Source organism: Engraulis encrasicolus, chromosome 11 (assembly GCF_034702125.1).
Source record: "Engraulis encrasicolus isolate BLACKSEA-1 chromosome 11, IST_EnEncr_1.0, whole genome shotgun sequence".
NCBI lineage: Eukaryota > Metazoa > Chordata > Actinopteri > Clupeiformes > Engraulidae > Engraulis > Engraulis encrasicolus.
Window position 1 is genome coordinate 14,135,214 of NC_085867.1, and position 17,064 is coordinate 14,152,277.

A 17,064-nucleotide genomic window follows, 5' to 3' on the forward strand; every position below is an offset into this window, starting at 1 on the left:
CCAAATGTATTTTGACCAGATACAATGCCAATGTCCTTGGTGACTTGAATGGTCTCCTTGGTGATGTGTCTCGAAGGTGGTCTCCTAAGTGATCTAGTATGATAATAATGGTCTCCATGGTGACATGGTATGATAAACGATGGTGGTCTCATTAGTCACCTTGACGACCTGGTATGATGCAGAATTCCGAGGTTACCATGCTATTGATGTTGGAAAGCTGCATGTCTGGGCCAGCTGGGTCCTCGAGTAAGAATTTGTGAGAGACTCTATGTATTCATAGTCGCAGCCAATGGAAAATAGGCAGAGGTTGTCATGGCAACCAGACTGTCCCAAGATGACCATCATTTCATCGCATCAGAGTTGTGGCTCTGGACTGTGTTAGTGGAAGTGAAACTGTGCGTGTTATGGCCACAGCGGCATACTACAGTATTCAACAGTATTTGACGATCAGTTTGTAAATGCCTGATTATGTAAATCATGAATGGGGTGAGGCTTAAAATTCACCTCACACAGAATGATGTTGAAGTAAAAAAACAATGTTTTTTTTCATTTGGAATGATTAGTATTTGGGGGAAATGTAACAATGTGTAATTATGGAAGGGTCACATGGTGGTGTTTTTCACGGAATGAATTTTTGACCGAAGTGTGGATTATGGAATGCAAACGGGACGAGTAGTGTCTCCCAAGTCAGTCTGTGTAAATTGTTGTTGTTCCATCGTAGTAAACGTACAAGTATAATCGTTGGACTGTAATATTTCTGTGCCTGTTTCTACACTTGTACTTTTTCCATTTGGAAAACGACTTTCTATAGTGATACTTGAATTATTTTTGATGGTCATTATTTTTCTATCACTGGAAATGTAAAAATAAAAAAATAAAATGGATGGAATGATGATGGGCAAGTGTCCATGTGTTGTAATTCCATTTACAATATGAAATAAAAAAAATAAAAAAAATACACGGATCACCAGGGGCGGAGCTGAAGAGGGGGCGAGCGGGGCATATGCCCCTGGATGCAGGGCCCTCCCGTATTGGTGGTGGGAGCCTAATTATGACCTTGGCAGGCCATTATGGAGGGGGTCCTAGAAGTGTTTTGCCTTGTGGCCTTGTGTGCAATTGTTCTGCCACTGCGGACTGCGTATGACAAAATGTAAAAAAAAAAAAAAACTTTCAGCTCAAATGCATGGCTGTTAGCATTTCTCTCCCAATATGTTACAACACAAGTTGACACATTTGATTTGGATGGGAAGGGAAGAGAATAATACTGCTGCTGGTAAAGATAAGGGGAACAAGGTTACGAGTAAGAAAATTCAACGCTGTTTAATTTGTCTCGAAATGAACACTGGCAGAGTACATTTACAAAATGTAATGTATGTGAAATAATCACTTGTTCTTATCAGACCTAATTGGTAAAAAGAAAAAAACATGAAACAAGGATAAGTTGTGGGAAGCAATCAACATCACGCATGTTAATGGGTGAGATGTATGTTTGTGGACACAAGGGGGAAGCAGAGAGTAAAATGAAAAAATCCTCTGTGTGTGTGCCCGCACGTGTGTGTCTGTGTGTGTGTGTGTGTGTGTGTGTGTGTGTGTGTGTGTGTGTGTGTGTGTGTGTGTGTGTGTGTGTGTGTGTGTGTGTGTGTGTGTGTGTGTGTGTGTGTGTGTGTACATCATGTGACAGTGTTTTCTGTTTGTGTGTAATAGCTGTGTGAATTGATTCTATATTTACCCACTAAAAGAGTAAGGCCCTTATAATTGTCTGAATCCCTACAATTGAACACAAACAATATGTGTATAGGACCAATGTAATACTTCATCTTTTGTAGTACTGCCTAGGGAAACACAACCACTCAGCACATCATTGTCCGCCTGCCTCTGTCTTCCCCACCTCTGCGGTTCCTTGGCCCGGGCGGGCACACAGCTGCTGACATCATCCCCACTTCACAAAACCCTCCAGTTGTCAAAAGAAATGTAAGGGAAGCTGTATTGTTATTCCATCATTGTGTCATGTCGTGTGAGTAGGCCTATTGTGTACCAGACAAAAATAAACTTCGACATTTTGTGTGTATGTACACTATACTATACATGCATACACACTTTAAATGTAAATGTATTTATTAAAATGCATGTAATTCATTTAATTAGTAATAGAAATAGACATAGAGACATAACTTGAATGTTTTGTCACCACTCAAACTGATAGTTTTAGTCTTCACTATCACACCTGCAAAAGCCAGTAAAAGTGAATGCAGCCATTGAAACTTAATGCACAAAAAATCCAAGAGAGTTGTGTATGATTCTCATTGACAACAATGCACCTGAATGTCAGTTTGAGAACAGGGGTTGGCAAAACAATGAGGTCAAACCTGTAAATTCTATTGCAGTTTGAAAACTACATGAATATCTGCTAATTTTGTTCCTCAAAAACCTGCCTACTTTGCAATGCTTTTAAAGGATAACTGCTGTATTTTCAACATTAAGCCTCATTTCCGAGTTGTCTGCAATGTTCTAGAACTCCCCTCACCGTTTTTTTGATGTTTACTGCTGTCTCGGGTATTTGCCAAATTTTGATTCATCCCAACCTGCTTCAGAATGGCAAGTCGCCTGCATGTCCGACCACGTCCTTAAAAACATCAAAAACGTACAATATATAAGGCCCTACCATGGCGCCAATGGTAGGGCACTCGTTTACTCGTTTACTTGACCCAGGTTCGATTACTGCTTGGTTCCTTTGCTGATCCTTCCCCGTCTCTCTCTCTCCCAACTTGCTTCCTGTCACTATCTCCACTGTCCTATCTCATAAATACAAATAATGGCTTAAAAAGTCCCCCCAATTTTTTTTTAAAGTGTGTATCCAATTTATTGGGACAACCGGTGTATTCGTAGACATACAATATTGGACTAGTATATAAAGTTCAGTCTCTCTGCAAGTGATAACAGACTTCAGACTTGGGATGGCTTCATCTGGGTGGGACGTGGTTGAGACTTCCTGAGAACAAATTATTTACTACGAAATTACCTTCTCGGAAGGAAGATGCCCTGCTGGGAACAAATCTTTCTAGAACCATCTAAGTTTACTCGGATTGTTGCCAAAAATGTCAGTACTCTGTAGTCCAATGATAAATAAAAGACTTTTAACACAATCTCATATCCTGATTGCTCTGCCAGTACCGCGCTCAGCTTTTGGTTAGTTTGGCCAGACTTGTGGAACAGAACGGATGAACGAGAGCGATGAGTCAAAACTCTGCATTGTTATTAATGATTAGTCATTAATGATATCCCGTAAAGGCTCCAGTAGCCTACACAGGGCACTGGAAACAAACAGCAGGAAACAGCAGCCCTGAGCCGTTGCCATCCCTGGAACGTATACAGTATAACCCTCCTGTAGGGTAGGCCTATCTGTTATCACGAGGGCCACAAGTTAGTGGCAGCTCCCCCCTATTCGTCCATTAGGGCCTAGAGGAAGAAGGGGAGTGGAGATGTTCGCTCATGCTCTTTAAATAACCGACCATCTCAACGCCTGCAGTCTTGGTCTTCCTGCCTGCCTGCTGCCTCCAGGCTACTGGACTGGACGGAACGGATAGTGTGTGTGTGTGAGTGAGAGAGAGAGAGAGAGAGAAGAAGAGAGAGAGAGATCCTCAGTGCTACTCTGTCAGATGGACACGCTGTTTGTAATCCCTCACACCGATGAGCTAATGTTGTTCCTCATTGGTCATTTCTGCCCAACATGATGGTAAGATCTCATCTGTCTTCTGTTCATTACTCAGTGTGATCTGTTATTTAATTTGAGTTCAATCTTTCCACAAGCTATATTTGTTGTGTATGAGTACTGCCTAAGGTGAGACAGTATGAGCTATCTGTTAAACAAGAACTATTAATATCACAGATATGGATAAAGTTTTTCTTGTTTATATGTACAAGAGCCATTGGATTGGTATTAAAAGAGTAGGCCTATGTTCAATCTTCTGAAATGTCATTAGCTTTACAGAACGAGTTACCTGTTTCTTTGTGAGTAGAATGGATTGTGTAAAGTTAAAAATGATTTACAAAAAAATCTTCCCTTATTGTGTTCCCTGCTTCCCTAGTTTTCCCTAGTTAGTGTTTAAGTAGGCATATGTAATGCAATACCTGTCTTCTATTTTGTACAGACTCAGATCAAATTAACTGTAAAATTGAATGTTCTGAATGGCTATTCAGAGAAGCCGCTTCAAAGGCGTGGCATGTGTACATACATAGCAATCACTACCTGTCAACCTGTATGCTGAATGTGAAACATGTGTTGAATGAAATTCCCAGTGCAACTATTTCCTCTACTATAGTATTAACGATACCTTTGTGCAGAGTTGAATAATAACAGGATATGAATTGTTCCAAGTTGCGTAATTCAGCTCAAGAGGACTACGTCTTTGAATTCCCTAAAGTGTAACTGAACAACACAACCTAATTATAGGCACAAGAGAGAAATATAGTTGTTATTGTTTTTTGTTAATAGACGTCGCATTTCATATTCTTCTGTAGAGAGGAGGCCTACAGAGATTTGGTCCCCAGTGAAAAATTGAAGTTGCACATACACATGCATGCGCACACGCACACATACACTGTGGCCCACACTTATGTGCCCATATACTGTACAAAGACTGTCTATACTGTAGGTTGGTGGGGACTATGCAGGTTCAAATACAGCCTGGGTCATTTCCCTACCCTGGCCCTGCCGGCTCTCTCTCTCCCACTTTCCTGTCTCCTCTCATATAGTCATCTCATAATAAAAAGTCCCAAAAATATTTGTTTTTTTAGGAATTAATGAAAAAAAATGTATATAGTTATTGTTGTTGTTATTATTATTATTATTATATATATATTATTTTATTTTATTTTTTTTTTTTTACTCAAGACTTGTGTCCCTATTGACATAGGGAGCGTGTGTCTGGTGCTGAGGGGGTCCAGACGGGGAGCCATGAACCCTGGCGTAGAGGAGGAGCCGCACATCTCTCTGGTCTCCCTGGTGATCGTGGGCACGCTGATGCTCCTCTTCCTGCTCGGCATGACATGCTGCTGCTTCTACATGAGGTCAGTCCTCTCATACATGGAACCGGCCATCCAGGAACTTTGTTCGTGAATGTGGGTCACGCCCCCTTTTTGGGGGAAAACAAACCGAATGTCTCATTGACTTACACGTAACATCAGCTAGCCTAAATAAACAGTCCATGCTTCAGCCACGGCTGTTTGGCTATATTATTTTAACAGCCGACAACACAACACGTCTTCGGCATGTTGAGCGTGAACAACGCTAGTCTACAGGTCCTTGTCTTTCGTTTCTTCTTTCCCAACACCGCCAATTACTTTGCATTGGCTTGTCCCCCAATGTTTTCCCCCAAAAAAGGGGTGTAACGCACATGGCACACGTATAGGGCAGTCAGTTAGGGTTAGGGCTTAGGGCAGTCATGGGTAAGCAGCAGTTATGGTGTCAGACTTGTAGACCAAGGGTTGCTGGTTCCATTCCCGAGCCGTCAGGTTGGTGGGGAAAGTGATTAAACAGTGGTCTCCCCCATCCTCCCCCATGACTGAAGTATCATATGCACCATTCCAATGTCCTGCTCCGTTGCATGGGGGTGTCGTGCCGAAAAGTGAGTGCCTGCCAGAATACGAGTGCCCTCATTGAAACCAATGGAAACCAATGACCAATTTTTCAGACATTTGTTACCCATTTTTGCAGATAAATCCGACACAATTTAAGATGGAAAGCCTATCAATAAAGAATCTACATTCCTTCTGGAAGTATTGCAAAGAACTGGTTACAATTTCAGTATTATTTCCATAAAAGAATCGAAGAATTGTCATAACAAATGTTACAGTTTCATTCAAATAGCTCATATTAAGTGGAGGACGAGTAATGTTTCATAAGCATATTTTAGTTCATAAATTATGTAATTCATTCTGCAAAAATGTGTATAATTTTCTCTCAAAAAATGTCATTGGTTTCACTGAGGGCACTCGTGTTCTGGCAGGCACTCACTTTTTGGCACAACAGGGGCGGTATGAATGTAATGTCATTGTATGCACAGAGTGCTGTGTCACAATGGCAATGGGAGTTTCCTAGTGTGTCTTTCACTTCAGTCATCATATGAGGTTGTGGGGGTTGAAGTTTAGGTTTAGGGCATTTTAGTAGGGCTGTCCACGACCAAGGATTTCGTTGGTCGACCGTCGTTCTACGGTGCCGGTAGAACTAGACCTGTGCATGGGTGCGTGTATGAGAGAGGGAGGGAGCAAAGAGCAGCATCTGCCGTGGTGGTGAACTTACATACTGTAATTAAACGCACCTGTCGCTCGAATTCGCGTGGTTCTTCTCGCCCGACGTTAGTGACCATTGGCTGACAAGCAATCTGTATCCTTTTCAAAAAGGATCCCATGTTTTAGAGCTCCTTCCAGACATGGCCAGAATAACTTGAAGCCTTCTATCCTTGTCAAACAAATCAACAACACGTCTTCCTTTGTCACGCCCTTCAAGTTAAGAGTCGTGAAAGCCCTTAGACGAGAGGCTGTTTTATTTTTTTCTCCGCTGCGACCAATCGACCAATGGGATTCGGTCGACTAGAATTTTTTTTGGTCGACCAACGATTAGTCGATTATTTGCAGACAGCCCTACATTTTAGGTTTATTGGGTTTGAGGGCCTTTTAGGTTCTAGTGTCTTTTCCATTCCTATTCCATTTCAGGCAGCGATAGACCAATCTGGGACATAGTTGGGCATCTGGGGGACAGTTGGGCATGTGGGAGAGCAGCAGAAATTCAGGAAGACGTTGGGAAGGGAAGGAAGTTGGTAAATGGAATAGGAACAGTGTTGGAACCGTTTCAGCATGCTCGGTTGGGCTGAGATGGACAAAGGCCAGCTTTAACCCCTTAAAGCAGAGCCTCTGTTATATAACTTTATTGTTACCAAAAATGGTAATGTTTGCAGACTCTCTGCATTGTCATAGCAAATTATATGATTTAGTTGAGTGTTTTCCGCAGAGTGAAAAGGCCCGTTGGCGAGCCCATATGCAGAAAGAGGCTAGGATTCAGTGTCTGTCAATTACCAGCACCTGTAAGGTTGTTGGGGAATTTGTGTTAATTCAACACGTTCAGAGTTCTTCTAGTTGGTTCTAGTGTTGAATTAGCTCTGCAAAATGTACAGTGCTGCATGGTTCCAGTACAATTCCAATATTTTAAATCAGTGGTTCTCAGTGTTCTCTGACGAAATGCCCTAGACCTCATCATGAGCATGCCAATGCCCCCCTAACCTCATCATAAGCATGCCAACGCCCCCCACCCAATAGCATGGTATTAAACATTATTAACACAGCACACATTTTCTGTATGCCATTATGCCGCATTGACTATTATACAGCTTTCTAGAATGATGTGAGAGCTTCCATTCCCTTTGAATGGGCTGTCTCGCATTTGTGACTGAGTGCCTTTATCTCAGCTGTCTTTCTCTCAACGCCCCCCAAAGGCTCTCTAACGTCCCCTTGGGGGCTAAAGAGCCTCTGCTGAGGGTGCATTAGCTGTGCGATCCCATTGCCTGCATGTGTCCAGTAGGCCTGCGATGTTAGAGTGCATATGACACAAAAAAGTTTGCTGGTTCAAAGTTTGCTGGTTCTGTAGCATACGGAGGTTTACAGTACATGCATTGTGACATTGTGACACTGTGACACTGTGAAACTACACGCATTGTGAAATGTAAGTGGTATTGTATGACTTGTGTCAGTTCTGGGCACACAGTTTTACTGGAGCAGTTTAATCCTTCCATGCAGAGCCTCTGTCATAACCTCAATGTCACCAAAGTAGTAATGACCATGCCTTAATATGTTACTTAAGACTCTTGGCAATGCCATCATACTGTAGCTATGTTTTGATGTAGGCCTACCTAGGCGTTTTATGCAAATAGTGAATAGGATCGCTGGCGATTCCATCTGCATCATAGGGCTACAGCAGGCATTACTGGCTGGGCTTCCAGAGATATTGCGACATGACTGACCTATAGAAAGCAATGATGCCAGACTCAGTATGCATAGTAGCTGCTGTGTGGATAAACACTGCATTGTATGTTAAGGGGTAGGCTACATAGTGTACGTCAGGTGGTCGTCATGTGAGTATAAGCTACTTACGATGCCGACTGCTGATTGTTTATTTACAGTAGCCTTTGTCTGTGTACACAAAACTTGACACTTAATCTGGAGTAATGTGTAATAGAAGGACTTTTGCTTTTTATTTTCATTTTACATTGCTCAGGTTTCCCTTCATCCCTTACAAATCTTTTGGCTTTTTACTTTCATTGTATGTTTGACTCGCTACTGGCTCTGATACAGCAACAAAAGTATCTTGGGCTGTGAGGGAGCAAAAAAGTATCTTTTTCTGTACGGAAGCAGGAGAAGTATCCTGTGGTTAAATGAGTTCAGGTAGGTAGGTAGGAGGCAAAAACTATACAGAACCCCCTTTTAACCCGTTAAGACAGGGTGTTATAAACTTACTGTTACCAGAATGTCAACGACCAAGTCATAGTGCATTACTTAAGGCCCTGATTTATGTCATAGTAGTGTGTAGTACTATTGTAGTTAACTTTTCAATTACTATTACAGCGTGCCACTGGTGGTACAGTGTGCATTATGGGGCTATGATTAAGATTTGATTGTGTTTGTTGGTGCTTAAAACCATACCAACCAACGATCAAACAAAAAAACAAGATCATCTTCATACTAAGAAGTAGATGTATCACACATAAACTGAACAAAACCATTAAATACACATTTTCTGTAAGAGCTGCTTGTAGGCCTTCTTATTTAGTAGGTTATTTAGGTAGGTTATATACTGTAATAGTTTAATCAGTGAATGTGAACTGTATCAGACAACTGAATGAATATTTCTCTGATTTTCCAAATTAGCAAAGCAATTTTATCCTCCATGATGGATAATCAGTCAACGGTCTTCGTCAACTGATAACCAACTACCCCCTTCCTTTCAGCATCACAGACAACAAACACTGACACGCACACCAACACAAGATACTTAATGACAGAGAAGTCTTTGATGGGCAAGGGCCTATCCAGATATGCTAATAAGGCTTCAATTTTAAATTAGTTTGGTTCAGGGGTGCATGGTAGCCGATATCCATGACAACGAAACATGATCCCGATTACCTTGAGGAGCCATCAGTGAGTGGACAGGACCAGGGAAGCGGACTCGGGAGGGAGAAAGGGGTCCATTTACCCGGGCCCAGGGATGTGGGGCGGCAGAATTAGGTTCTCATTACATTGTATGTACTGGTTGGGGGTTGGGCGCAGTAGGGGTGGGCGGTATGGCCAAAAATGTATACCTCGGTATAATTTTAGCCACGGTATATATCACGGTATTGTACATTTGTGAATAAAATGTTAAAATTAAGCGTTTTGTGGCAAAATGACCAATGCATTTTATTTTTTGGAAATGACTGGTCAGACATTGTTTTATCTTCTATGTGGGAATTCTTGTCATTCAAATCATTTGAAAACATATTTTTAAACTTTTAATCTATAACTATGACTCTACATCTACAGGACGCAATGTTCTATTGCGGTAGACGGTATGAGACAAAATCTCTATCATTGATGAAAAAATACCGCACACGATATTATACCGCGGTTACCGCCCACCCCTAGGGCGCAGCGCAGGGACCTTTCCGATGACTTTGTCAAAGGCCCGGGCCCAAAGCTGTCAGTGGCCCTGGATGGTACACCAAGAGAAGTACGGAGTGAAGCATCTATCTAGCCATCGGCGAGGTCACTCTGTGTCTGCATGGGGCTTCCTGGCACGAGTGGCCTGTGTGCACAGAGCATTTCCTCTGTCCTCAAGTGCTTCCTTTCTCAAACAATTCGGGGACGAGATCGCTATCGGCCAGCTTTTTGTGCTTGTGGCTATTTTGGAGTTTGTTAGTCGTTGCTGCTTCTCATTGCTTCCAAAGATAGTTTTTTTTGGTCTTTTTTTTTGTAATTTAGTATGGGGAAGAAAACTGACGCCTTATAAGGAAAATATGTACCAGTGTTGAATGTCTGATATTACCCAATGCTTTCGATTTACTTGTATCATTCTCACCATGCTTGTCACTGACATCTGTGTATTACTGTATTTTCTGAATTCTCCATGCCAAAGAATGTAGTGTGCCATATTGTTTCACAGTTGTAGTGAGCATTCTGGAGGGGTGTCTGTAAAATGTTTAATAAGACATGACCGATGAAATTTCTCTCTTTTTCATTGAGACTCACTTTCCACACTAGAAGCAGTCCAGCACAAAGAAATCATTAACCAATTAATTTTCCCTCATCATATGGAGACATACATAGCTGCCACATAGACTGCCATATAGCTAATTAGCTGAAGTTTTTCCTCAATAGCCTCAACATAAGCCTATGTACTGTACATTGTTAATTTTGACCTTCAATATTTGGTTATGTTTTTGTTCTGATTGTACTACAGGCACTAAAGACAGAAGAAAATATTATTCTGAAGCTGTTTATTGGATGACATTGTCTGTCTTGCAGCCTATTTGAAATTCATCATGTACGTGTATAACAACAACAAACTCTCTAATATCTAATACCTCTTCTATAAAAAATGGCCATCTCAATTTGTTCTTTCAGTAAACTAAGACATCGGGCCCAGGCTCAAAGTGTTGGATACAAAGAGGTGAGGGTCTTTTTTTCTCCTTTTTTTTTGCTGACTAGCAATGCCACTTGTAATTTGACTCTTTACTATCTGCAATGGTGACACTTACACTGAATAGGAATGCAGCCATATGTTCAACGTGTAAATCAGACGTGTGTACAGTAGGTGTAGAAGGAAATTCAGGATTCAAAAGTACAGTAGCGCACATTGATATTACATTGTTGTTACACCAGTTATACCTAATGTGTATAATGAGGCTTTTACTTTTCTTTTACTTCTACTTCAGCTTTGCAGACTACTCTAAATCATAGACACATTCATCATATCTATGTTCTTTATTGTTCAAAATGGAAAGCGGACTTTGAGTGGACAGCCCTCTAGTGATCAAATGTTAAAATGACAACTCCAGTAGATATTGTCTCATATTGATGTGCAGTGCACAACCCATAAAGGTTATAAATTTATAATAGTGAATTGTACATGGAATTGTAACATTTTAAATGTCCTCTTTATTACCGTACGTTGTACATTGTGCAGGTCGTATTTGAAGACGAGTCCACTGAATTAAACTTGCAAGAGGTAGGTTATTCCACTGCACCATTTATGTTTTATCATTTATTTACCACAAAACATCTTTGGTTGTACCACTCTATATAACTTTTCCTGAAGTTAATTTCTAGTAAATGTGATATCTCAATGGAAAGCAGAGAGAGAGGGAGAGCAGAATTAGGGAGAGCAGATAGCTTTCAGCAACTGTCACAGTTGGCTACTTCCTCTTTTTTTTAACAGCTGTTACTGTCCATCATGAAGTATATAATATCTATAGGGAGACGCGGAGAGAGAACAAAATGTCCTCTGGTTTCACGTGCATTCATAAATCATCAGGAGCTACACCCAATACTGAAATATCTCCTCCCCATACATGCTATTCAAATAATTCAGGGTTATATCTGTGATATGTTGTGATAGCTTTATCCACTGTATAATACTACATTGGCAAGAAAATTATAGTCTCCAGCTGTGAAACTGTGAGCCTCATGTGTGTCCACAAGAAGGGCGGGTCTTACATAAATAAATCAGGAAATGGTCCTGGGTGATTCTGATCGCGATCCTTTTTGTCCTGTTTATGCAGGAGACCTGTGTGGTGTGCCTGGAGGACTTCATAATAAAAGACGAACTTGGTGTGTTGCCATGCCAACACACGTTTCATAAAAGGTGGGATTCTCAAAGATGGTCCTGTGGTGGTGAAATGGAATGATTAATTGTGTGTGAGTTAAAGGTGCACTGTGTAATATTTGTTGAAGTTTCTTTCCAGAATTCATGCTGCCCATTCACAAATGTTACCTTTTTCCACAAATACTTACCACCACCATCAAACTCAAAGTATTCATTCGACTATTTTCACTTTTCATACATGAAATGGTGGATCTTCTCCGTGGTCCATTTTGAATTTCCAGACATAGACATTTTAGCTGCAAAAATTACTGTACTTTGGGCATACTAGTAAATGTTAGTTTGTTATTTAGTAAATATTCATGGCAAAAACACATTTGGCAATAGGCAGCACCGTTTCAATGAGCAGCATAGTTGCAATACCTACTCTGCCCACGCTTCCTACACAGTGCAAGTAAGGACGTTATTCTTGATAGGATAAGTGCCATGTCACATTTGTATGCATACTTCTTATGAGGAGAGAACAAATGTTTTATATAAGGAAAAAATAATCAGTTATGTCTGTGGTGTCTTGGTGTTTTTCTTCTGTTTTAGTTTTGCAAAAGTCACCTGAAACTGTGTGTGTGTGTGTGTGTGTGTGTGTGTGTGTGTGTGTGTGTGTGTGTGTGTGTGTGTGTGTGTGTGTGTGTGTGTGTGTGTGTGTGTGTGTGTGTGTGTGTGTGTGTGTGTGTTTATTGGGTAATTAGGTGTCTAGGAAAATGGCTGCAGGTTCGAGGTGTGTGCCCCATGTGCAACCACTTCATCAACGGGCCTAGGGAGCGAGACAGCCTGGCCACCCTGCTGGACGAAATGGTATAGCAGGGTGGTATAATACTGGTACCATATTGGTATAGCTTGGCCCCATGTCAACCCTGCTGGACGAAATGGTATTGCCGCGTGGTATTGGGATAGTAGCATGGCAGCATTGGCAACCCTGCTCGACAAAATGGTATAGCAGCATGGTATACATGGGTTAACGGTTTGTAAACAATCCCTGGCTGCGCACTGTTCAACCTCTTATTGGTGGAAATTCCTGTCGGTCAAAAATTGAGCTCACGTGGTTGGCTGCTTAGCATCTTGCCCACTCCCCACAACACAAATGTTTTGGTAAACGAAAAACCGTATTGGTAAAGCATGGCCCATGTCAACCCTGCTGGATGTCATGGTATACATGGGTTCTCAGTGTTTATCAACACAATGTTATGAGGAGGGGCAAGACACTGGCAGCCAACCACGTGAGCTAATTTTTTGACCGACAGCGGTTTCCAACAATCAGAGGTTGAGTTGTGCGCAGCTAGGTTCGCGCAGTCAGGTTATAAACAAAATTTAGAACCCATGTATACTCTAGCACCCAGCCCGTCACAGCAGCCACATCATGTGTCTTGGGACCCAACAAGATATCCTCTGCGCTCCTGAAATTCACGATCTTGGGATTCAGTGGGAGAAGTTCTTCTGTTGCATTTTTCTGCTGCAATGGGTTTATTGACTTTTGTGAGACATTTTATATGAAATACTCCAGCTATATATGCTTCAATGATCTACAAGTGGACAACACATGAATCCTCAGGGGCCGACGTTTTTTTTGTCTGAATTTAGAAAGTGTGACCCATTGGCCCATCTTCACTGTAGGCATTGGACTTGTGTGAAGGACTTGCCAAGGGAATGGGCATTTTAATACGCCTGCAACGTTTTTTGTTCCAGTCCAGCTCTGTTGAGGATCCATCTGTAGACGACATGTGAAAAGAGAAGTCCGCGACACTGCTTGTCTATATTTTATGATTTAATCGAGCAACGTTTCGACCTTCAGGTCTTCATCAGGCTCTTTTCACTTGGATTTACTCTCATTGTCCTGCACCTGGCCCATCGGGTGGGATGTGCACACATCTACTTCTCTGAACTTGATCCATCTGTAGACGACATGTGAACCAGTCACTGGCTACATTCCTCATATTCTATCCATAAGTCAAACATATCAGGCCTTAACAGGTCTACTAACCAGGATCGATTAGTGGATGGTGAAATGGACAGTGACCACTGAAGAGAGCCATGGATTGTAGTATATGGGGGGAGGGGACTTTCAGATATCTTTTTCCCGGGCCCTGTCTATGCTATCAACAACCCTGTAAATGAGTCACCAGTTATACGGCTCTTATTACACCACTTGCTAACTTTTGATGTGATGCAACAATGATGGCGATAAAGATCGGTGGTTTTGTTAGCTTCTATTAGGCTGTCCTCAATGACTGATTACTGCATGGGCCTATCGGGGCCGGGCCCCGGGGCCCAAGAGCAAAAGGGGCCCTGAAGCCCAAGCCTTCATGTTACAAAATAACCCACTTCATGGGTATATAGTTCTCATATTGTGTTAAATTTGCACTTGAAGTTACTGTATTTAACATTTTCTTGGTGGACAAATCCCCTGAACCACCAACAACGAAGGCTCTTTAACAGTTTCGCTAAACCCTCAAATCTTTTGGAATCTCGCAATGACATTGTGTGTGTGTGTGTGTGTGTGTGTGTGGGGGGGGGGCTTTCTTGCTGTCTGTCCCAGGGGCCCATGGAGTCATAATCTGGTGCGGTGCCACGCAGCTGCACTGTGTGGAATGGTGTTTATGGCACTGTGTTTGTGGCACGGTGTTTATGGCATGGTGTTTGTGGCATGGCGTTTGAACAGAGCTTTTGTCCAGGGTTGGGGAGCCCTGTTTGCATTTTCAATCTTATCGGCACCATTAAGAGGATTCTATGGATAAGAGGAAACTGGCAAAATGAGGAGATACACATTTTACACAATAAACCCAATGTGATTATTAAAGGCAAATGTAACGATTCAGTGTGGGGATACACCATCGACGTATGTGTGGGATATGATACAATATACCAGCCACAAAAAAAGTTACCAGCCAGTTACCAGTCACCAGCCACAAAAAAGCCCCAACACAGTTGGACATACAGTAGCAGTTGCCAATGGGCCGTGTTGTCAGACACCTATGAACACTGAATATTTCAATGTAGCCTATTCGAAGCAGGTATAAGATGCGTCCGGTATAGTTGCATAGACATACATTTCATTCCATACATTTTATAACATTTTCTGCCTGAAACCGGTAGTCATTTATGCCTCATTTTCACTGTCGGTTTTCTGGTAGGCTTGACACAGCGCGACTCGGCCGCCACTTTTTGCTTTTTGATTGGGCACGACAGCTCAATTGAAGAGCAAATAGTGGTGGCTTCGTCGCTCTGTAGGCCTACCAGTAAACCAGCAGTGAGCAAGTCATACCTCTTTGCTTCAAAACAGAACTTGTCCGACATCAAGGTGAAAAAGGCTAATCGTGATGGAGGTGATGGGGTGGAAAAAGGGGTCAGTTGTCCCGGGCCCAGGGTAAGGGGGGAGCCCAGATTTTGTCCCTCATCACAATATACAGTATGTATTGGGTGGGGGGATTTTCAGATCACATTGTTCTGGGCCCAGCCAAAGCTGTCAGCAGCACTGCACCAGTTACTCCATTGTGCCTTATGAGGTAGAAACATTGTGAGAGTAATTTTACTTTTAATTTATATACTTCTGCATACAGTAAACCTCCAATAAGTCTTTCTGCTGTCTATTGCTGGAACGGGTGGTCAGTAATACTACCAACCCTAACCACACTCAACCCTCAAACTAACTCTACTCAGCAACTATATATATGGACTTTGTATTAATAATAAAACATTGTGGACAATATTGAGAATTTGCTATTTTTGCTGGATATTTGTTGCCGTTTTGTTGTCATATTTTGTTATCCTTGATAATGACTATAATATTTGATTTTATCATGATTAAAAGTTTGTCAGTCTGTTTCTGTACTGGATATTGCGTAATGAATATAATATTTGCATACATGTTTTATTTATACTGTGGAATGAAATGGTTTATTTCGTACAGTAATCTAAATAACTGTACATTTACATAGACGGATGTGGTTAAAAGTGTGACAAACATCATGCACAATGTTAGATGATTATGGGTATTTCCCCCAACCTTCCGCCTCCGAGCAAGAGACATCACCATTCGCCCCAGAGTCAGAATAAGATCACCTAGACCAGTGGTTCTCAACCTTTTTTGAGTAAACACCTCCTGGACCTCATCAAACACCTCCCAACACCCCCTTGATCTCATCATAACCCTGCCAACGACCCCTTAGTATTAAAACATAAAATAGGCTAATGCCCCTGACGGTAACTAAGCACCGCTCCCTGTCAGCTGTATATTTCTCAATGCCCGTCTAGGGCTCCCCAACGCCCCCTTTGAGAAACGCTAACCTAGACTATACTATCATATGGAAACTTCCAATGAGTGGAGAGAGCATAGCAAAAACCAATAACAAGTATCGAAGTTGCTCTTTTAGTAGCTTTGATTAAAAGTGTCTGCTTTGTGTAATGTATTTTTTATTTTATTTTTAAAACACTTTAGACAGTTTCTCAGACTCTCAGCATTGTGGAGACAGAATACCGAAAGCTTGAAGAAGAGGTGATCATCCCGAGGTCAAAAAAAGGTCAGCTGCTTGCACGTGGCTTCTCTTCTTCCTGTACATGTCATGTATACAGTACACAGTAAAATTATCTTTCCTTCGGTTTACCTGACAAACTCCTCATTCAAAACTGATTAGGCAAGGTGGGCCACACCTACTGTAAGTGAACACAACCAGGCTTTGACGGTCAGGCAATTACTCATCATTTGCAGACTTTTATAGGTTGTGTGACACGTAATGGCCCAGTATACACATATGTTTAGTGATGTGAAGATTACAAATTGCAATGCAGGTATTAAACTGGCATACAGGGCCTTTCCCCCCTGGGCTGACACTCTCCAGGGGCTGATGCTGTTGGTTTGTTTTTCCCCCTTGGGGACTGGCCCACACTTTAGAGGGGGCAGCCCACTGGTCCACCTTCAATATAATTACTGGACTGAGTCAAGCAGGATATATATAGTGCGAAAACGGTTTATATGTGTGAGGGGCCAGTCTTAGCCAAAAATGCCCGGATGTTTTTTGGGCCCAGTGCAGCCCTGCTGACCACGGGGCCATCCTCCTATGCCCTTTGGTTTGATTTTTGTCTTTCATCTAGTTTTTTTTTTAAGGGACTGACTGTGATTTCCCCTCTCTATTCATTATTATGCAATAGAGTCCAACAGTAGGTCAGTG

The 17,064-nt window shown here is 41.9% G+C and overlaps 1 protein-coding gene across 1 annotated transcript; it reads left to right on the forward strand.

Annotated features, from left to right (window-relative positions):
- Positions 1–3,519: 3,519 nt before the first annotated feature.
- On the forward strand, positions 3,520–13,619 carry LOC134458799 (RING finger protein 122). Its single transcript, XM_063211203.1, has 6 exons — positions 3,520–3,733; positions 4,914–5,067; positions 10,648–10,693; positions 11,210–11,251; positions 11,805–11,887; positions 12,592–13,619. Exons 2-6 carry the CDS (start codon positions 4,955–4,957, stop codon positions 12,701–12,703), a joined length of 396 nt encoding a protein of 131 aa, XP_063067273.1. The 5' UTR covers positions 3,520–3,733; positions 4,914–4,954; the 3' UTR covers positions 12,704–13,619.
- Positions 13,620–17,064: the final 3,445 nt, after the last annotated feature.

Coding starts and splice junctions, on each gene's coding strand:
- LOC134458799 (XM_063211203.1), top strand. CDS start 4,955: ATGAACCCTGGCGTAGAGGAGGAGCCGCACATCTCTCTGGTCTCCCTG. Junction 11,252..11,804: donor CTGAATTAAACTTGCAAGAG/GTAGGTTATTCC, acceptor CTGTTTATGCAG/GAGACCTGTGTGGTGTGCCT. Junction 11,888..12,591: donor CAACACACGTTTCATAAAAG/GTGGGATTCTCA, acceptor TTGGGTAATTAG/GTGTCTAGGAAAATGGCTGC.